This window comes from Lithobates pipiens, unplaced genomic scaffold (assembly GCF_037356315.1).
Source record: "Lithobates pipiens isolate NorthernLeopardFrog02 unplaced genomic scaffold, aLitPip1_a1.2 Scaffold_23, whole genome shotgun sequence".
NCBI lineage: Eukaryota > Metazoa > Chordata > Amphibia > Anura > Ranidae > Lithobates > Lithobates pipiens.
In genome coordinates this window covers 60,675,113-60,697,440 of record NW_027507785.1, presented here as the reverse complement: position 1 = coordinate 60,697,440, position 22,328 = coordinate 60,675,113, and the positions used below count along the sequence as shown (strand labels likewise).

The window sequence follows — 22,328 nt, the reverse complement described above, 5'->3', positions numbered from 1 at the left end:
CTGGTTAACCCTGTCCTTTCTGGTCTGGGATTCTATCGCTAGGTTTAGCTTAAGGCTTAATAATCAGTATAGGCTAGAGCCAGGTTAAGCATCTGGTGGCAACTTTGGGATCATTAGCTTAGAGGTCAGGTTATGTCAGATTAGAAACTATTAAAGTGGAAGTAAAGGCAAAGCCTAGCTAACTCTAAACCTACTCCCACCCCCATTCTAAACCTAATCTATCTAGCCCTGTAAATAAAGAAAAGATCGCTATACTTAGCTATTCTGAAGCCGATCCGGTCTGGTCCCAGTCTGAGCTGTCAGCAGCGGCTTCAGTGTGTAGGAGAGACAGCCAACAACGGAGGCCACATAGTACGTCTGTGGGTGACAACACTTCCCAGGCATTTTTCAGCCATTGTTGCTTTCTCCTGTACACAGAAGATGCCGCTGGAGACTGGACTTGAGCGGCTTCAGAAAAGGTAAGCATAGTAATCTTTTTTTTTTACAGGGTTAGATAGATTAGGCTTAAAATGGGGGTGGGAGTAAGTTTAAAGTTAGTTAGGTGTTGACATTACTTCTATTTTAAGGAGGGACTAAAGCGCAGAGTAGATAGGTTGACTCTGTGTTCCAGTGCTGCTGGTGAGAAGCTCCATTCCAGGCTGGTTGGACAACAGTTAAAGGATCTCCCCATGACCGCAGATCTTGTCTTTAGGTCTCTAACACAAATACAAAAGCGGCATCATCCTCAAGGGCCCCTGCAGCTGAAATTTGCTGCAACATTCATTTGGAGGTATCTCTATTAATAACTATATATACCTAGGTAGATGTACACAATTCCACCAGGACTCTTGTTGGGCCCTTTACTGATAATATATGTTTGTATATAGTGGGTGTATGTACTGTTATAAATCTCTTCCTATATAAAGCTTGTATTATTTATATACTGATGCGTGCATCTATATCAGCCTTTCTCAACCTTTTTTACATGGAGGAACTCTTAAAAAAACTTTCAGGTTTCAGGTAACCCCTGCCAATAATTACTATATCCACATTTCCTGGTACATAAGCATGATGGTCATGTGGAGGAATTGCCCTTACATTGGTGGCCATTGGGTAAAATACCCCCTTACAAATAGCAAAAAAAGATAATTGTTTTCACTGGTAACTTACCTGGGAGGAAGAAATTGCTTATTGCTCAAGGAACCCCTAGCAGCCTTTGGAGGAACCCTGGTTGAGAATACAGAAGCTGATCTACACTATATTCCGAAAAGTATTGGGATGCCTGCCTGTACACGGACATGAACTTTAATGGCATTCCAATCTTAGTGTTGAGTTGAGTTGGCCCACCTTTTGCAGCTATATATACCAGCTCAACTCTTCTGGGAATGCTGTCCACAAGGTTTAGGAGTGTGTCTTTGGGAATGTTTGACTATTCTTCCAGAAGTGCATTTGTGAGCTCAGGCACTGATGTGGACAAGAAGGCCTGGCTCGTAGTCTTCATTCTAATTAATCCCAAAGGTGTTCTATCGGGTTGAGGTGCAGGCCAGTTCCTTCACCCTAAACTCGCTCATCCATGTCTTTATAGACCTTGATTTGTGCACTGGTCCAAATCATTTGGTGGAGGGAGGATTATAGTGTGGGATTGTTTTCTAGGGGTTGGGTTTGGCCCCTTAGTTCCAGTGAAGGGAACTCTTAAGGCGTCAGCATACCAAGACATTTGGACAATTAGACAAGTAGAATACCCCCCTTATAAATAGTAACAAAAGATCATTGTTGCCATTGGTAATTTACTTGAGGGGAAGAAATTGCTTAAGGAACCCCTAGCAACCTTTGGAGGAACACTAGGGTTCCACGGAACCCTGGTTGAGAATGACTGATCTATATGCTTATAGTTAATGTTATATGCTGGTTGTAGTAGTTCTTCTGCTCCCAAATACTTTGATTGGATTTCTGGGTAATTTCCTAGGAAGCGAACCCAGAGGCCCTGTCCTGGGTGTAGGCACTGGTAACTTTATTATCAAACACACTCTTCCACTTTTTTACAAATAACGTGCTTGTTTATTGGAAAAAACTTCACATTTACAGATACTGTACATTGGTATTAAATACAAGTGAGTAAGGGTACATCAAAATAACATATACAAGGAGATGTAGACCGTTCACTTAGTACAATACATGTGCATAGAAGCTGGGTACATATACAAAAGAAACCCGAATAACGGCTATGCCATAACAGCAGAATACATATTGGTTTACAGGTCAGGCATCCTGAGGACTCGTGGGGGCATCGTTACATGTGGCTGCATTGTCTAGCCATGGAACCCAAATTTTCCCATATTTTGCTGGGCAACCCCTATGGGTATAGACCTCTTTTTTGTAGGGTAGAACATTATTAATGGTGAAGATCCATTCCTGGAGCGTTGGGGGCGATGCCCTCAACCACTTTCTTGCTATTAGTAATCTGGCTGTGAATAGTGAAAAGGTAATATGGAATTTATCTGATTCAGGGTCTGGGAACACTCCTAGTAAACATTGCTTAGGGCAAAGCGTCAAGGGGGATCCCATCTCGTCATGTATGAATTTCACAATTTGGGACCAGTAGTCCTGTATTATGGGACATCACCAAATAAGATGGTAGAAGGTACTAGAAGGGCTGTCCACACTCTTCTACTTAGCGAAGGTTCTGGTCCTCATTTTTACCTACAGGTTTATGTGCAATATCCTATTTGGGGAAAGCCATTTCTCATATTCAAGCCCCCCACCCCCCCAAAAAAAGAGGGCTACACAACCAAACATATTTCATGGATCCTTTGATTTTCCATTGCGTGGACAAATCTGTATACATATTGCATAGCCAGGTGGATAAAAAAAATTGCAGATTGCTGAATTCGATTGGCTCCACAGAAAAGCATAGGCAATGCCGGGACAAGGTCCTCTATTACCCAAGTCCAAAGTGCACCCTCCGCCCATGAGCTGTGAAGTACCCCAGCAGTATAGGTTGAGGTTCCTGCCCTTTCTGCATCCCCATTTTGCTGAAGCACCCAAGACGGTTGTCTTTTTGCCTACCCTTCAACCCATGCCTGCCTGTATAACTTTAGGCAGTTCCAATCGGTGAATGGTAGGGTGAACATATCAGCCAATCAGCAGGGAGGGCCTGTTCCCTGAGTCCATTTAAATGCAAAAACATTTCTATGTTTGACTGGAGTGAACTTTTAATGCATGTTAGCTCAGTGACATAATTACGAGAAGCAGGGAAAAGCTTCAAAGGATTCCTCAGATCTTCGGTAAGTGGGTGTTTATTGATGAACCGAGGCTCGCATTAATAGGAGACATTTCGCATTTGTCAGCCAGAACTCAAAACACATGGCAACAGGAGAGGATAGCTTACCAGCTCCAGTCAGCGAGCCCCCATTCTCTCGCCCCGGCCTCCTGCATTAGAGCGTGTCTTGTTTGGAAGACGCCAAGATGATTTGCATTGTGCAGAAATTACAATTTTATGAAGATCCCTCGCAAAAGGTAACAGACAAATGCAAATTATAATAACAATGAGAGCTGGCAGATGCAAACGCGTGGGATGGCCGGGGGATCCTAACATTTCATTTGAGGAACGCGAAAATTTAAAGGGCTGCAACACCTTTACTGTGTGCCACATTTCAGTAGGATAAAAGACATACTCCAAGAAGATATTTAAAAAAACAAAAATTCAGCATTGTGTTTATTATTGTACAAGTAAACTCTGTCACTAATGCCCCATTCACAAGTAAGCATTGCTAGCTCATTGGATGCACCAACGGGTAGCAATAGTGTGCATTGCATTGCGTATGCAGTGCTTCCTCATTTGCTCAAATGGATTGCGTTCAGTGGACTTGCTGTCCACCACAGCAGATGCAATCTTTTTTTCTGTGAGTGCGAAGAAAAGCATCACTGCCGCGGCATGTCTATTTCCCCACCTGTTGCCTTTGCAGCTTAGAGTGGGTTGGGGGGACATGCCTGGGCCGATGACATCAAAACGAGGCGGGGTCACCCGGTGCTCCCGCCTTTTCAATTAATTACCATTGGGAGGCGGCAGAGCTGTCATTCGGCGGGAGTCTTAATCGGGTGTGGACCTCCTTTTTTTTTTTCTATGGGTCGGCGGCCGGTGTTCATCGTGATTGATGCTGGATCTACACCGGGGGACAATTTTTGAAAACATTTTTTAATAAAGGACTTGTCAAACACTGCCTCCTGTGTTTATTTACCCTAAACTTTTTTTGGGGGGGTGCATCATTTACATGTGGGGTGGGATCTGGGGCACCCCTTGTTAAAGGTGGCTTCCAGATTTCCAGATTCCGATAAGCCCCCCACCTGCAGATCCCCACAACCACTGGCCAGGGTTGTGGGGAAGAGGCCCTTGTCCTCATCAACATGGGGACAAGGTGGTTTTGGGGGGGGGGGGGAGCATGTGGCATGATTGGAGCATGTGACCATGTTGAGGGAACATGGCCTGGTTTGGTTTGAAGGGGGGGCACTCACCCGTCCCCCCCCCTTCCAGACCTGTCAGACTTCATGTTTAGAAAAGGATCTGGTATGCATTTTGGGGTGGGGTTCCCCTTAAAATCCATACCACACCCAAAAATATTTTTTTCTTAATTTTTTTATTGTTTAGTTTACATTCAACCCCGCTGACAGTTGATTGGTCATCTGTTGTTAAGGATGTGGCGGCCGACTTGTCGGCCCCGCTTCTTAACCACTTGTCGACTGGCCCATAGTAAAAATACGCAAGTAAGACCAAGATGGCCACCACATGTTTCTATGCCCTTGGAGGCCGGGGCGATGTCTGACGTCACTTTCAGGTCCCAGGCCAAAACAAATGTTTTTTTTTTTTAAAGTAAAAATGCAAAAAAAATATATATATATTTTCTTTTTTTTTCTTTTAGGCTACTTTCACAGCGTTTTTCAGGCGCTAAAGGGCTAAAAATAGTGCCTGTAAAGCACCTGAAAAACGCATCCCCTGCAGCCCGAGTGCTTTCACACAGGATGCTAGAAAAGGTTCTACAAGCAGCATCATTCGGGCGGTGTGAGGGGTGGTGAATACACTGCTCCTCTACCACCCCTGCCATTGGAATCAATGGGCACCGCTGCCGAAGTGCCCGCAAAGCTAACTGCGTTTTGTGGGTGCTATTAACCCTTTATTCGGCCACTAGCAGGGGGGTTAAAAGCGGCCCGCTAGTGCCTGAAAAAGCACTGCTATTACAATTAGTAATTAACGCTTGAGCGCATACGCCCCCCCCCCCACGCCCCAGTGTGAAAGTAGCCTTAAAGGTAAATGAGAGATCTGGGGTCTCTTTGACCTCAGATCTCTCAATAAAGAGGACCTATCATCCTTATTTCTATTACATGTTTACATTCCTTGTAATAGGAATCAAAGTGATAAAAAAAAACAAATAAATAAAGAGACAGTGTGTATAAATCAAAAATCAAAAAAATGAAAAGCACCTCATCACGCAGAAGCGAACGCATATGTAAGTCACGCCCACGTACGTCAACGGTGTCCAAACCACACATGTGAGGTATCGCCGTGATCGTTAAAGTGAGAGCAAGATTTCTAGTGCAAGAACTTTTCTGTAACTAAACCGGTAACCTTTTAAGTACTGTAGTTTGTCGCCATTTCATAAGCGTGTGCAATTTTAAAGCATGACATGTTGGGTATCTATTGACTCATCTTTCACATTATACAAAATAATTGGGGTAACCATTGTGGTTTTTTTTGTTTGTTTTTTTTATTCATTAAAATTTATTTTTTTATATTTTATTGCGTTTTAAAGACGGCTGCGCAAATACAAAAAATCATTGCAACAATCGCCATTTTATTCTCTAGGGCCTCTGCAAAAAAATGTATATATATAATGCTTGGGGGGGTTCTAAGTAATTTTCTAGCAAAAAGTACTGATTTAAACATGGAAACGAAAAGTTCCAGAAAAGGCTTGGTCTTCGAGTTGTTAACAACCATCTATTCACTGGCTGTTAAGGATAGTGGCGGCCTCGCGCTCATTAACAATAACGCTATCGCTCCTAAATACTGCAAAAATGCTTTAAAAAAAAAAATGTATCCAACGTTTTTTAAGTATCTAGTGTACACGGAGCCTATACGTGTTTCATGTATGCCCATTTTTGCACATGTTGCAGCACTCCACTAGTGTGAATGGAGGGGTTAAAGGGATTAAACATGGAGTTTAGTATTTGGTGTCTATGAATGGAAACGGTTTGATTTCTATCTCAGGGTGTGTAGGGCCCGGAGGCGAAACAGTCAACCGCCTTTCCTTTTTGATGTTGGCTTACAAAGCAATATATGAGACGAGGATCTGCAGCCTAGGTGCCAAAGACATCAATTGTTCTCCTGGCCTCGGCACTTTTCAGAATGTGCGCCGTCAGGACGGCCTGCGTTCGGTAAATTGTAATATCGCTACGCTGCCAATCTTTATCTCTCAGGCCGTTTTTCCATAATTGTGCCTGTCAGTAACTTTTTCATCTTTTTTTTTTATAGTATGGTCCTTGCAGTGTTGGCACTGCAGCTGTTTCAATGCAATGTAACGAATGGTGGGCACTTCGACAGATGATCGGTTTCTTTACCGATCAATCTCTTTTGATAAGATCAATCGATCTATATACAACAACCCATTAAGCCCCGTACACACGAGAGGACTTATGTCCGACAGACTTCCAAAGGAGTTCTGCCGGAGTTCTGCCGGAGTTCCGACAGAGTTCTGACGGACTTTTCGACTGAGCGGACTTGGCCACACACAATCACACTAAACTCCGACGGATTCGAACGTGATGACGTATGACTGGACTCGAATAAGGAAGTTCATAGCCAGTAGCCAATAGCTGCCCTAGCGTTGGTTTTAGTCCGTCGGAATAGCATACACACGAGCGAATTTTTCGGAGGGACCGGGTCCGGCGGAGTTCCGTCAGAAAAATTTGAAGCATGTTCCATATTCTAAAGTCCGTCAGACTTTTGCGAATCAAAAGTCCGTTGCAGCCCACACACGATCGAATAGTCTGACGGAATCATTCCGTCGGACTTTGGATGTTCAAAAGTCCGCTCGTGTGTACGCGGCATTAGAAATACGTGCCACCTATGGAAAAGTGGACTTTGATTGTTAATTATTGATCGCATCTCTGTTTCTACCATTTTCAGAACCCGATCAATAGAAATACAATCATATTCTTAAACCAAGGTATCTTAGTGCTACTGATCTATGCAGGAATAGTCCACCATGTTCGATCGACTGAGTTTTGATTGAATCCAATCAAGTACTGGGTCTATTTCGATTGGCTATTCAGTTGTCTGCTGATTTGATCGCTTTGATCGAATAGCACATTGATCGAATTAAAAAAAATCTAAATGTGTATGGCTGCCATAAAAGCCACATAGCAATAGCACAAAATGGGGGAGATCTACTAAAAATGGTGCACACAGATTTTGGTGCAGTTCTGCATAGTAGCCAATCAGCTTCTAACTTCAGCTTGTTCAAGCTTTGACAATAAGGCTCCATTCACACTTGTGCGACTTGTTATATGACTTTGGACACCTAAAGTCGCATGACACGTCGCAGACCATTGATTTCAATGGAACTTGTTCAAATCTTTGCGACTTAAAGTGTTTGTAAACCTTCATTTAAAAAAAATAATAATAACAAAGATGTTATACTTGCCTGCTCTATGTACTTGTTTTGCAAAGAGCAGCCCAGATCCTCTTCTTCTGGGTTCCCTCGCTGGCACTCCAGGCCCCTCCTCTTAATCGGGTGCCTCCTGGGAAAGCCGCTTTCTATGGGGGCACCCATGCAGCACGCTCCCAAGTCCCGGTGCTGCGTCCATTGACGCATACAGCGGAACTTGGCCCCGCCCCCAATCCCTTGTCACCAGATTTGATTGAAAGCAATGGGAGCCAGGGGCTCCTGCTGTTATCAATTTGTCCAATGAGGAGAGCGATAGCGGCATCACTGGATCGGAACTGGCTCAGGTAAGAAAAGGTGGGGGCTGGGGGAAGCTGAAGCATAGAAGGTTTTTCACCTTAATGCATAGAATGCATTAAGGTGAAAAACTTTGAGGCTTTACAACCACTTTAAAGTCGCAGCGATTTTGAAAAGGTTCCTGCACTACTTTGATGCTACTTTGATAAGTCTTGAGTTCCAGAGTGTACATAGAAGTTGCATCAAAATTGCACTTGAAGTTATGTGACTTTGGAGTCGCAGAAGTGTGAACGGAGCCTAAAATCTAGAAGCTGATTGGTAACTATGCACAGCTGCACCAGAATCTGTGTGTTCCAGTTTCAGTAAATCTCCCCCAGATGTGTTTTTTTAGAGGATAAAACAAGTGGTTAAGGGGAAACCTAACACCTCCTTACACCTGTCAAATGTTTTCTGAAGACTGATGCATAATAGATAATTTATCAGAGGACACCACTAGTGTCCTCTGATAAATTACACAGTGGCCAAGTGGTTAGCACTTCTGCCTGACAGCACTAGGGTCACTGGTTCAAATCCCAGTCAAGGCACTACCTGGCTGGAGTTTGCATGTTCTTCCTGTGCCCATGTGGGTTCCTCCCACACTCCATAGGCATGCTGGTAGGTTAGCTTGTCTCCTGTCTAAATTGGCCCTAGTATGTGTGTTAGGGACCTTACGTTGTTCATCTTCACTAAAGAAATCTGCTTTGGGTGGCCCTCATGGCTTGTGCATATATTGATTATCACAAAGATAAGCAAAATGAAAACATCAACCGATGACCGTTTTACATGACCACATGTATTGCAGTGCCTTGACAAAATGCATAAAAATGGTTGTTGGCCAATGTCTTATTTGTTTTTAATTATGGATTTCTGCTAATAAAGATATAATGAAGTAGTGATCCCCCCCTGATGTGGACTTCTTTATTGAGGCCGGGTTCACACCGCTGCGATGCGGGAACGCCGCGAATCCGCGGCGTTTTCCCGCATCGCATTACTCCCGCCGGCAGTTCACACTGCCCTATGCGGACGGCTGGGAGTGTCAATGATATGTTAATGACACCCCCAGATCCGTCCGCATATCGCAGTGCGATCTGCCGACTCGCACAGGAATCGGATCGCATGGTGTGAACGCCCATGCGATCCGATTCTGTTGCGGACGAAAAAAAGGGTCCCGTGCGAGTTTGCTGCGGGACCGCTGTGAGTTCAGCCATACTATCTGTATGGCTGAACTCGCAGCGCTACGGAGATCGGATGTGATTTGCGGTGCGAATCACATCCGGATCTCCCCCCGCAGCAGTGTGAACCCAGCCTGAGGGTAGGGAGCTTGAATTTGTTTGTGTCAGGAACCATGAAACAGATGGAGACAGAAAATGCAGTAAAAAATAAAAATAAAAAAAATAACACCTTTTAATAAAGTGGTAAAAGATGGTACAAAGGTACAAATAGTAAATGTAATCCAAACATAGCCAGGGTTCAGTAGCCGAATCGGATAGTTGGAACAAGCCAGGAAGTCAGGAAGCCAGAGATCAGCGTAGTCAGAGGCAGCAGACAGGATCAGGAACCAGAAGGGATGTCAGCCAGGCAAGCCTTCAACAGGAACACAGCACAGAGTCTCTAGATATGTTGACCAAGGCGAAGGCGCTGAATGAATGAGCCAGGCAGTTTAAATAGCCAGAAGGGGCTGGCTGTGGGCTGGACTGAAGAGCTGAGCAACCCGAGCAGTGAGAAGGGAGAGCTGAGCCCAGCCCTGACAGTTTGGAACCGAGTTCTGGTTTTGAACCTAGAAGACTCCCTGGCCCACCCCTTTCGTTCATTGAATTGAATTATTTTCAAACATGGAGGCTCAGTATCACATGTGGACATTACCTCCAGACTGACATCCACCCATCAGTGCATTTTGATATTTTACTTAACTCCTTCCAAGAGCCAACCCACTGTTTTCATCAAGCCTCCGGTGCTTCTCCAGTCTCTCCCATGCGATCGGGGAGCCAGAGAATGAATCGCTGGTGGCAGCAGTTTACCATAGAGCTGGTCGTGGACCAGATGGTCCTCGGTTATCTCTATGACCCTCAGAGGCCAAAAGCGATGTCATGACGTCACTTCCTGCTCTGACAGATGTAAACACTGACATTTCTTTTGCTGGAAAGCCTGAGATTCGTGTTTTTTTTTTTTTTTTTAATTTGATCTCAGGCTTTCCAGCATAGAGGAGAGAAGTAGGGATTTATAAACCCCAGATCTCTCTGTAAAGAGGACCTGCCATGCCCTATTTCTATTACAAGAGATGTTTACATTCCTTGTAATACGAATAAAAGTGATCAAAAAATAAAGGAAAATTGTAAAAAAAATAAAAAATAAAATAATAAAAGCATGCAGAAGCAAACGCATAAGTAGGTCGCACCTGGATATGTAAATGGCACAAACCACACATGTGAGGTATCGCCGTGAACATTAGGCCAAGAGCAATAATTCTAGCGCTAGACCTCCTCTGTAAGGCCCCTTTTACACCAAGGCGGTTTTCAGGCGCTACAGCGCTAAAAATAGCGCCTGTGTAGCGCCTGAAAAAACCGGCCCCTTTCACTCCAGTGTGAAAGCCGGAGAGCTTTCACACTGGAGTGGTGCGCTGGCAGGACGATGAAAAAAGTCCTGCTAGCCGCATCTTTGGAACGGTGAAGGAGCGGTGTATTCACCGCTCCTACCCATTGAAATCAATGGGGCAGCGCGGCTATACCGCCGGCAAAGCGGCGCTTTGCGGGCGGTTTTAACCCTTTTTCGGCCGCTAGCGGGGGTTAAAATCACCCTGCTAGCAGCCGCATACCGCCGCTAAAACGACGGTAAAGCACCGCTAAAAATAGCGCGCTTTACCGCCGAAGCCCGCACCGCCCCAGTGTGAAAGGGGCCTTACTCTAAACTGCTTACCTGTAAAAAAAATGTAAAGTTTTGCCTACGGACATTTTTAAGTATCATAGTTTGTCGCCATTACACATGCATGCTCAATTTTATAGCGTGCCATGTTAGGTATCTGTTTACTCGGCATAACATCATCTTTCGCATTATACAAAACAATCGGGGTAAATATTGTATTTTCTCTCTGTTTTAATTCATGAAAATGTTTTTTGCCCAAAAAAACGTGTATGAAAATTGCTGCACAAATACTGTGCGACATGAAAAATTGCAGCGACCACCATTTCATTCTCTAGGGTCTCTGCTAAATATATATATATATATATATATTAGTGTTTGAGGGTTCTAAGTAATTTCCTAGCAAAAAAACACAGATTTTTACATATATGAGAGAAACGTCAGAACTGGCCCGGTAGGCAAGTGGTTAAAGATATAACAGAAAATGTAGCATTGGATCCAGTCTTCAGGCAAAGCAAGGTAGAAAACTGTTAGAACAACGGTCAGAAGATTTAAAGCCTCCTAAAAAGCGCTGTGTTTTTGTGCATACAGCTCGACAACCCCAACGATGAGCCTGATCGATTGAGCAATCGGCTCTTGCAGTATGACCCCGTCACTGATAAGTGGAGGCAGATGGCTCCCATGAAGTATTCCAAATATCGCTTCAATGTTGCTGTCGTGAACGGAGAAATATTTGTATTAGGTAAGTGTGGGGGGAAAATAAAAGAATCGATGTATGTAGGTGAGAATGTCCCATTTCGAGAGGGAAGGTCCACTCACGAAAGCCAAACTCTGTGGGCGCAAACACTTTCATATACACAAAAGTATTGGGGCACTTACCTTTGCACGCACATGAACTTTAATGCCACCCCAGTCTTAGTCCGTAGGGTTCAATGTTGAGTTGGCTCACCCTTTGCAGCTATAACAGCTTCAACTCTTCTGGGAAGGCCGTCCACAAGGTTTAGGAGTGTGTCTATGGGAAGGTTTGACCATTCTTCCAGAAGCACATTTGTGATGTTGGAGGAGAAGGCCTGGCTCTCAGTCTCTGCTCTAATTCATCCCAAAGGCGTTCTATCGGGTTGCGGTCAGGACTCTGTGCAGGCCAGTCAAGTTCCTCCACCCCAAACTCGCTCATCCATGTCTTTATGGACCTTGCTTTGTGCACTGGTCCAAATCATTTGGTGGAGGGGGGATTATGGTGTGGGGTTGTTTTTCAGGGGTTGGGCTTGGCCCCTTATTTCCAGTGAAGGGAGCTCTTAAGGCGTACCAAGACATTTTGGACAAATTCATGCTCCCAACTTTGTGGGAACAGTTTGGGGGTGGCCCCTTCCTGTTCCAACGTGACTGCACACCAGTGCACTAGGGATGAGCTCAGGTGTGACATCTCTGCAGCCGTACATTGGGACAATGTCTCACTGCCTGTGATTAGCGCACTTCCTGGCGGGCTCTGCACGTGGTGTATGCGAACATGCTGGAGCTCATCTTTACAGTGCACAAAGCAAGGTCCATAAAGACATGGATGAGTGAGTTTGGGGTGGAGGAACCTGACTGGCCTGCACAGAGTCCTGACCTCAACCCGATAGAACACCTTTGGGATGAATGTGAGCCAGGCTTTCTTGTCCATCGTCGGTCCCTGACCTCACAAATGGGCTTCTGGAAGATTTGTTTAATTTTGGGTTTAATACCACTTTAATACACAAGGTCAGAGGCTGCAGTGGGTACTGATTTGTGTCAGACATTCGTGAAAACAGCCAAGAGCTGCACGGGCACCAGGATTTAGATAATTTTACCAGCATCTCAGTCCAGGAAGCAGATGGCGACCTTAAATGATGCCAGAATAAAGATTTCTCCATAATTCAGTGAAGCCTGTTTTGTGATTTATACATCACTGATAGACAACACAGCCAAGAGGGTGACACCGCCTTCTCACTTAGAACTAAGAAGTACAGTGGTGTCACCTCCCCGCCCCCAGCTTGGTAAATGTGTCTTTGTTATCTGGTTGAAGCTAAAGTTTCTAAACCCCTGAAATGAAAAATATACAGAGTATACTATATCCTTATATAGTGTGTATTTGCCTCTATCGAAAGCACCAAGTATAATTCCTGTCTGCTCTCTCATTCCTCTGCTGTCCCTCTGACAGTCTGTGCTGACACCAGACAATCCCAGGAGCTATCCTCTCCCCTCCATCACACAGCCTCTGATTGACAGCCTCAGCTGTGCATGTTTCCCTATAAGACTGTGTAGAGGGTGCGTGTCCATTCCCTCCACTCAGGTCTCAGATTACACTAAGCTCCCTGCTCTATGCTGTACAGTGTGTGACATCAAAACCCCACTCCCTGCCTTCAGAAGCTCAGAAATGCTGGGTAAACTGTGCACTTTGATAGTCTGGAGAGGAGAGGAAGCTGCAGATAAACAGGTACAACGTATGTATGGGGATTTGTTTCATCTCTGAGGATAGTCACTTCAGCGGGTGTATATGGGACAACTACTTTACAACTACTTTAATATTGGTGGGTCTGCTTTGGGCCCACAATGCACAATCCAAAATGGTTTACCTATCCATACAACGTTAAAAAAGACCCTAACGTTACAAGCGTATTTCTGTGGTTGCAATACACCAAAATCAAATGTCGCTTTTCTGCCAAACAGTGCATGCAAACACAAATAAGAGGCTATTTCTATGCCTTATTAGTTATTTAGGTTGTGATTTTCGTGGCAGTTCCCCTTTAAATTATTTACAAAAACCCAATTCCGCCCAGCCTGTAGCAGCTGCTCCTTTAATGATGTGCTCTACACCCCGCTTTATACCAGCGTGTAGATACGGATCAGACTGCATATAAATAGCCGTCAAGTCACCTTTACATCTCTATTGCTATTAACACCAAGCGAAGAGCGCAGTCTGTGTGTCACGCATGGCTGAGCCGGCGAGTCAAGAGCATCGTCAAGGACGGCGTGCCAAGAGAAGCCTTAATGGAGCTGAATTTAACATGAGTCTCTGCCGGAACGAGAGATAAATACAAGAGATTTGTTTTACCAGCCTGCCAGAGGGGAGGGATCATTCGGATTGGCCTTAAAGTTGACGTTCCTCTTAATGATGAAATATGAGTTTATATTACTGTGAAAGCCGGCTAAACCGTGACATTTCTGCAGATCCCGAGTCACCATATTAACATTTCCAAGGACGTCCAGCATAATAGAAAACCATATTGCATCTAATTGAAATACCTGGTAAATAGCAGCCATATATAAAGGGGATTAGTCATGCGCTCACTTATGAAGAACACAGTGTCCAGTACACCCTGTACTCAGATGAAGTCCAATAATTCCCTATGTGCGGGGACATGCCACCAATGAGGCAAATTCAGAACTTGGTCAGTGAAAGCATTGGAGACACGATGGTATAGGTGACCTCTAGTGGCAATTAGCCTAGGCATGTATCCAATAATGTATGGCCCAAAAAGTAAACACCTGACTTGGCCATCACACCAAGGCATACTCTTGACTATATGACCCAAAAGGTAGATATATGACTATGTGGTCCAAAAAGTAGACACCTGAGCTAGCCAATACACCAAGGCTCTTAAATATATGGCCCAAAAAGTAGACACCTGACCTAGCCAATACACCAAGGCGTGCTCTCAACTATATGGCCAAAAAAGTAGACACCTGACCTGGCTATCACACCAAGGAACACTCCTGACTATAAGGCCAGAAAACCAGACAATTGGCCTGGCCATCACACCTAAGCATGCTGTTGCCTATATGGCCCAAAAAGTAAACACCCGACCTGGCCATCACACCAAGGCATGCTCCCAAGTATATTGCCCAAAAAGTAAAAACCTGACCTGGCTATCAAACCAAGGCATACTCAAAATACCCAAAAGGTAGATATATGAATATATGGCCCAAAAGGTAGACACCTGACCTAGCCAATACACCAAGGCTCTTAAATATATGGCCCAAAAAGTAGACACCTGACCTAGCCAATACACCAAGGCATGCTCTCAACTATATGGCCCAAAAAGTAGACACCTGACCTGGATATCACACCAAGGCACACTCCTGACTATAAGGCCAGAAAACCAGACAATTGGCCTGGCCATCACACCTAAGCATGCTGTTGCCTATATGGCCCAAAAAGTAAACACCCGACCTGGCCATCACACCTAAGCATGCTGTTGCCTATATGGCCCAAAAAGTAAACACCCGACCTGGCCATCACACCAAGGCATGCTCCCAAGTATATTGCCCAAAAAGTAAAAACCTGACCTGGCTATCAAACCAAGGCATACTCAAAATACCCAAAAGGTAGATATATGACTATATGGCCCAAAAGGTAGACACCTGACCTAGCCAATACACCAAGGCTCTTAAATATATGGCCCAAAAAGTAGACACCTGACCTAGCCAATAAAAGTAGACACCTGAGCTAGCCAATACACCAAGGCTCTTAACTATATGGCCCAAAAAGTAGACACCTGACCTAGCCAATACACCAAGGCATGCTCTCAACTATATGGCCCAAAAAGTAGACACCTGACCTGGATATCACACCAAGGCACACTCCTGACTATAAGGCCAGAAAACCAGACAATTGGCCTGGCCATCACACCTAAGCATGCTGTTGCCTATATGGCCCAAAAAGTAAACACCCGACCTGGCCATCACACCTAAGCATGCTGTTGCCTATATGGCCCAAAAAGTAAACACCCGACCTGGCCATCACACCAAGGCATGCTCCCAAGTATATTGCCCAAAAAGTAAAAACCTGACCTGGCTATCAAACCAAGGCATACTCAAAATACCCAAAAGGTAGATATATGACTATATGGCCCAAAAGGTAGACACCTGACCTAGCCAATACACCAAGGCTCTTAAATATATGGCCCAAAAAGTAGACACCTGACCTAGCCAATACACCAAGGCATGCTCTCAACTATATGGCCCAAAAAGTAGACACCTGACCTGGCTATCACACCAAGGCACACTCCTGACTATAAGGCCAGAAAACCAGACAATTGGCCTGGCCATCACACCTAAGCATGCTGTTGCCTATATGGCCCAAAAAGTAAACACCTGACCTGGCCATCACACCTAAGCATGCTGTTGCCTATATGGCCCAAAAAGTAAACACCCGACCTGGCCATCACACCAAGGCATGCTCCCAAGTATATTGCCCAAAAAGTAAAAACCTGACCTGGCTATCAAACCAAGGCATCCTCAAAATACCCAAAAGGTAGATATATGACTATATGGCCCAAAAGGTAGACACCTGACCTAGCCAATACACCAAGGCTCTTAAATATATGGCCCAAAAAGTAGACACCTGACCTAGCCAATACACCAAGGCATGCTCTCAACTATATGGCCCAAAAAGTAGACACCTGACCTGGCTATCACACCAAGGCACACTCCTGACTATAAGGCCAGAAAACCAGACAATTGGCCTGGCCATCACACCTAAGCATGCTGTTGCCTATATGGCCCAAAAAGTAAACACCCGACCTGGCCATCACACCTAAGCCTGCTGTTGCCTATATGGCCCAAAAAGTAAACACCCGACCTGGCCATCACACCAAGGCATGCTCCCAAGTATATTGCCCAAAAAGTAAAAACCTGACCTGGCTATCAAACCAAGGCATACTCAAAATACCCAAAAGGTAGATATATGACTATATGGCCCAAAAGGTAGAACCTGACCTAGCCAATACACCAAGGCTCTTAAATATATGGCCCAAAAAGTAGACACCTGACCTAACCAATACACCAAGACAGGCTCCCATCTATATGATCCAAAAAGTCAAAACCTGAACTGGCCATCACACCAAGGCACGCTCCCACCTATCTGACCTAAAAAGAAGACACCCAACCTGGCCATCACACCATGGCATATTCCTGACTCTATGGTCCAAAAATTAGACACCTGACCTGGCCATAATACCTACTGTATACTACTGTATATGAGCTTGTTGGACATTCCATTCCAAAACCATGGGCATTAATGTGGAGTTGACTCATCTTTGCAGCTACAGCTTTACAGCTATAACAGCCCCCACTCATTTGGGAAGACTTTCCACAAAATTTTGGAGTGTGTCTATGGGAATTTGTGCCCATTCAGCCAAAAGAGCATTCGCGAGGTTAGGTACTGGTCATAATTATACAAGATTTGGCTAGCAACTGGCATTTCAAATCTCCATAAAGGTGTTCAGTAGGGTTGAGGTCAGGGCTCTGTGAAGGCCACTTGAGATCCATCACACCAAACTGGTCAAATCATGTCTTTATGGAATTGGCTTTGTACACAGAGGTACATTTATGCTGAAGCAGAAAAAGGCCTCCCCAAAACTGTTACCACAAGTTTGGAAGTAAACAATGTCTAAAATATCTCAGTGAGATGTAGCATTAACAGTACCCCTTTTTTGAAGGCATGAATTTGAGGAGTCTACTGCTGTTGGATGAGAAGACCTGGTTTGCAGTCCTAATCCCAATGGTGTTCAGTAGGGTTGAGAGCTCAGTGTAGGACACTTGAGTTCCTCCGGTCCAACCATTTCTTTATGAAGCTGGCTTTGCACACAGGGGCACAATCATGTTAGAATATAAAATTGTGTTCCCCAAAGTATTGTTAGTGTGCCTTGTAACAGGTAAAAACAAGCAGTGACGAGGCGACTTATCGCCCCTTCACTGCTGGTCAAATACCTCTGAAAAGCTTTTCGAAAGTAGAAACGAGCCCTAAAGTTGTTCTCAATCTGTGTTACGATCATTTGATTGACACACGTGCAGATATTTACTTGATGGATCAAAAATGATTGATAAAATTTCACCACAGCTGATCAGCTGCCTGCTTACTCAGTGGCTTCTGTAATAGGAAGTCCCGTCTCCTGGGCCGGCATTGGACCACTGTTCTGTCTCTGATAGAAGCTGGTCCAGGAGGTAGGACTTTGTATTTTTGAGGCCGCCGAGTTAACAGGAGATTCTCGCTGTATTTAATCTGACAGTGCTCGTCCTGCCCCCTCCCTGTCCCCTCTGAGGCAGCAGTAATCTGAGGTGAGGCTGCAGATGGGTATTGATCAGGCTGCATTCATGGCAATGGTGAGGCTGCATATGGGCATTGATCAAGCTGCATTTATGGGCAATTGTGAAGCTGTAGATAGGCATTGATCAGGCTGCATTGATGGGCAATTGTGTGGCTGCAGATAGGCATTGATCAGGCTGCATTGATGGGCAATCGTGAGGCTGTAGATAGGCATTGATCAGGCTGCATTGATGGGCAATTGTAAGGCTGCAGATAGGCATTGATCAGGCTGCATTGATGGGCAATTGTGAGGCTGCAGATAGGCATTGATCAGGCTGCATTGATGGGCAATTGTGAGGCTGTAGATAGGCATTGATCAGGCTGCATTGATGGGCAATTGTAAGGCTGCAGATGGCATTGATCAGGCTGCAGATGGGCAATGGTGAGGCTGCAGATGGGCAATGGTGAGGCTGCATTGATGAGCACTGACCCTTATTTTGCGTCAAAGTTCTTTATTTAAAATGTACGTTTTTTTCCCTGAAACTTCCCTCCTAAAATGAAGGTGCGTGTTATATGCCAATAAATATGGTATATAAAAAATTGCGCTATGTGAAATTAATTGAAAACCAACAAATGACTTCAAACCCCTGCAGCTGCTGTCCACAAAGTGCTAAACACACAAACAACAATAATACAGCGCTTACAGCCCAAAAATGTAACAGTGACCGACAGTGAAAAAACACCAAAATCTAATATAAGGTGCCCAGTGCTCCAAAGTCCTCCAGTCCATGACTCCAATATGAAATACAGATGAGCTGGGTAAGTATTGGATATACCAAAAAAAACAAAAAGACTGCTCAGACTCAAAAAGAAATACAGTCATGTCCTCTGGGACCGTCTTTAATATTGCTTGGACCCCAGGGCAAAAAATTTCTTGGGGCCCCCAATGAAATTTCACTCTCCACCTGCTCTGAGACATATAATAAATAGCAGCTAGACTTAGCATCAGTTTACTGTATCGGATCAGGCAGCAATTGCGATTGGTTGCCAGTGGCTACATCATATCATTACTGCTTACTGACTGGTTTCTATATGTTACAGCACACATTATGGCTCACTGATTGGTTGCTAGAGGTTACATCAAATTATTTCTGCTTGTTGATTGGTTGCTAGAGATTACTGTACAGTAATACTGCTCACTGATTGGTTGCTAGAGGTTACAACACATCACCTCCTCACTGCAGGGGAGCATGATATACAAATGAATGCCGCCTTTATTTACATATTAACGCTACCGGCCACAGCTATTTAATTAGTAATGCTGCCGCTATTTACATATGAATTCCGGTTATTTACATGTAAACACAGGTCTGCAGGAGTCATCTGTACACAACAATAGGGCAGAGCTGGGCAGCATTAGTAGCAGCACTTCACACTGAGATATCGGGACACAAAACAGGACTAAAAATTTAAGGAACAAGGGAATTTAAACTGGGATAGGTGGCAAGTATGAGGCATCTGCTTTGGGCCCCACAACAATAACAGGGCCCAGGGCAGCTGCCCCTTTTGCACTGCCTTAAAGACGGCCCTGCGTGCGCCAGAGGACATGGCAGTCTTTTTTTTTTTTTTGTATATCCAATACTTACCCAGCTCATCGGTATTTCATATTGGAGTCATGCTCCTATGTGGTCCGATTTATCTGCTTTTATCTGGACTTTTAGCCCTCTATGGTCTATTTGGTAACATTTGACCTGTGGGTGGATCAATAGCTGTTTGCCCAACTGGCAGTGTTAGGAGACATTCTATCGCTGGAATATTCGCACATCCCCTGAGGAAGCAATTTTTGCAAAACATGTCGGGATAATGTGCAATAAAATACTTTTATCCAGTATTATTCAGACCATCACTGTGTTGTAACACTATACTGCTATTGTTTGTATATTTCATGTATACATGACAATTTTAATCCTGTGCTAAATAAATATTTAATTAAAATGTATTTTGCATAACTAGTTATTATAAAAAATATTACACACCGTTAAAATCCCTCTGTTCTCTCTATCACATTTAAAGAGGAAGTAAACCCTGATGAGTTTACTTCCTCTTTCATTCCCTGCAAAGGCAAAGCATAATGGACTACTATGCATCGCATAGTAGCCCATTATGTGTCACTTACCTGACACAGGAGCCAGCGAAGTCGCCGCTGTCCCCTGTACTCCGCCGCATCCATCTTGCTGGTGGCGTCTCGCAGCTCCGCCGCTGTCATTCGGCGGAGCCGCGATGACGTCACTCCCGCGCATGCGCACGGGAGCCGACACGCGCGGCAGATCCATTGTTGGAAATGCCGCGCTCAGTGCGCCTGCGCGTCGCTGTCTACGGCGCATGCGCCGTAGACAGCGGTGCCTGTCTTCAGGCAAATATCTCCTAAACCGTATAGGTTTAGGAGATATTTCTTGGACCTACAGGTAAGCCTTAATCTAGGCTTACCTGTAGGTCAAAGTGGTTTGTAAGGGTTTACAACCACTTTAAAACATGTTCTATTTCTAAAGTCCGCCGGATTTTTGGCAAGCAAAGGTCCGATGGAGCCCACACACGATCAAATTATCTGATGGACTTGTTCCGTCGGACCTTTGCTGGCAAAAAGTCCAGTCGCGTGTATGCGGCATTAGGTTTCTTTGAGAGGGTCTCCAGAATGCTGCCAATTAGAGGCAGCCAAAAATATCCAACAGGCTCAATGAAAAAGAAAGGTGCTCATAGTAAAGTACTGTAAAAAGTAAAACCCTTTATTTGTACCATACAAAATAAATCCACTTACAGAATCTCTGCATAAAACAGGCATAGAGACAATGGCAAGGTTCTTCTGAGTTCTCCGCAACTTGGTGAGGGTTCCACAGAAGGTGGAGGTGACGTCTTGGGTCACAGAACCAACCCGAGACGTTGAAGGAAAGGCATTTGATGCACGGTAAAGATTGGTCTGATCTGAGAAGGGCTCTAAAATGCGAGACTTTTGGGCTCAGACCACTCTGTGCCACGCATCAAATGCCTTTGCTTCAACCTAAGCCAAAAATACCAACTACATGTCTCCAGGAACAGGGGACTTATACTGAGACATTAGGGATTGCCTATAAACCTACAGTAGATGCAAACCTTATTGTTTGAAAAACAATCAATAAATTGCATTGCGGTAGTTATTTATATTAAACGTCCGGAGCCTCTTCCGAAATGTTTGAGAACACTGTGCTAAATTAAGATCAGTTCCGTTTCCCCAGAAGATTTCTATAAAAACACCCAACACAAGAACGCAAAGTTGATTTTGGAATAATTAAAAACAATGGCGTTTGAATCAAGTCTATTTGAGTACCGAAAGTTTGATGAAAGACGAAAAATTTAAAAAAAACGGCTTTTCTCAGCAAGTGCTTCTCCAGCTTAAAGGAAAGATTTATAGAGGGTGCAAACACAGATTCTTTGATCCATTCTGCCTTATCTCAGAGGATTTCTTAATAAATTGTGGCCTTCTGCGGATTAGGAAATTGAAAACAAAAGGGGAATTATGTTGATTCAACAATAATGACATCAGGATCTGCGTTTTTTTACCTCTTAGTTTGCGGAATTCTGAATCTAAGAGGTCTTTAGAAATCTCCGAGAGTTTTGTTCCTACCAGCCGAGTAATTGGAGCCTCCACTAAGAACTTGGGTTCTAAAGGTTTCTTTATTGTGAACATTCCATTAAGATGCCTGCCCTGAGACACAGCCTCTGCTTCTGGGGCCCTTCCAAGTCCCTGTGAATTGGCTCTCTCTTTGAGGGAACAATAGCGTTATTTTTAGCACAAGCTGCATATAGTAATTTGGGCCTGGGAAAGAAGACTGGATTGGGACCTACATGGAGATGCTTGGTGGGGAGAACCTTTGGTGCAGAACATCTACAGTATCACACATTTTTGTAAATATTTTATGATACCCTTTTCTGTGACAACACTGAAGAAATGACACTTTGCTACAATGTAAAGTAGTGAGTGTACAGCTTGTATAACAGTGTACATTTGCTCTCCCATCAAAATAACTCAACACACAGCCATTAATGTCTAAACCGCTGGCAACAAAATTGAGCACACCCCTAAGTGAAAATGTGAAAATTGGGCCCAAAGTGTCAATATTTTGTGTGACCACCATTATTTTCCAGCACTGCCTTAACCCTCTTGGACATGGAGGTCACCAGAGGTTCACAGGTTGTCCTCTTCCCCTCCTCCATGATGACATCACAGAGCTGGTGGATGTTGTAGACCTTGCGCTCCTCCACCTTCCGTTTGAGGATGCCCCACAGATGCTCAATAGGGTTTAGGTCTGGAGACATGCTTGGTCAGTCCATCACCTTTACCCTCAGCTTCTTTAGCAAGGCAGTGGTCATCTTGGAGGTGTGTTTTGGGTCATTATCATGTTGGAATACTGCCCTGCGGC

At 44.4% G+C, this 22,328-nt stretch overlaps 1 protein-coding gene across 1 annotated transcript in view; it reads left to right on the top strand.

Moving 5' to 3' along the window:
• The window catches only part of KBTBD12 (kelch repeat and BTB domain containing 12), a 132,847-nt gene that overhangs the window by 42,425 nt on the left and 68,094 nt on the right, over window positions 1-22,328 (top strand). The window contains exon 4 of the mRNA XM_077451734.1: window positions 11,418-11,568. Coding sequence (XP_077307860.1) covers window positions 11,418-11,568 — 151 coding nt within the window. The remainder of the gene's footprint in view (window positions 1-11,417; window positions 11,569-22,328) is intronic.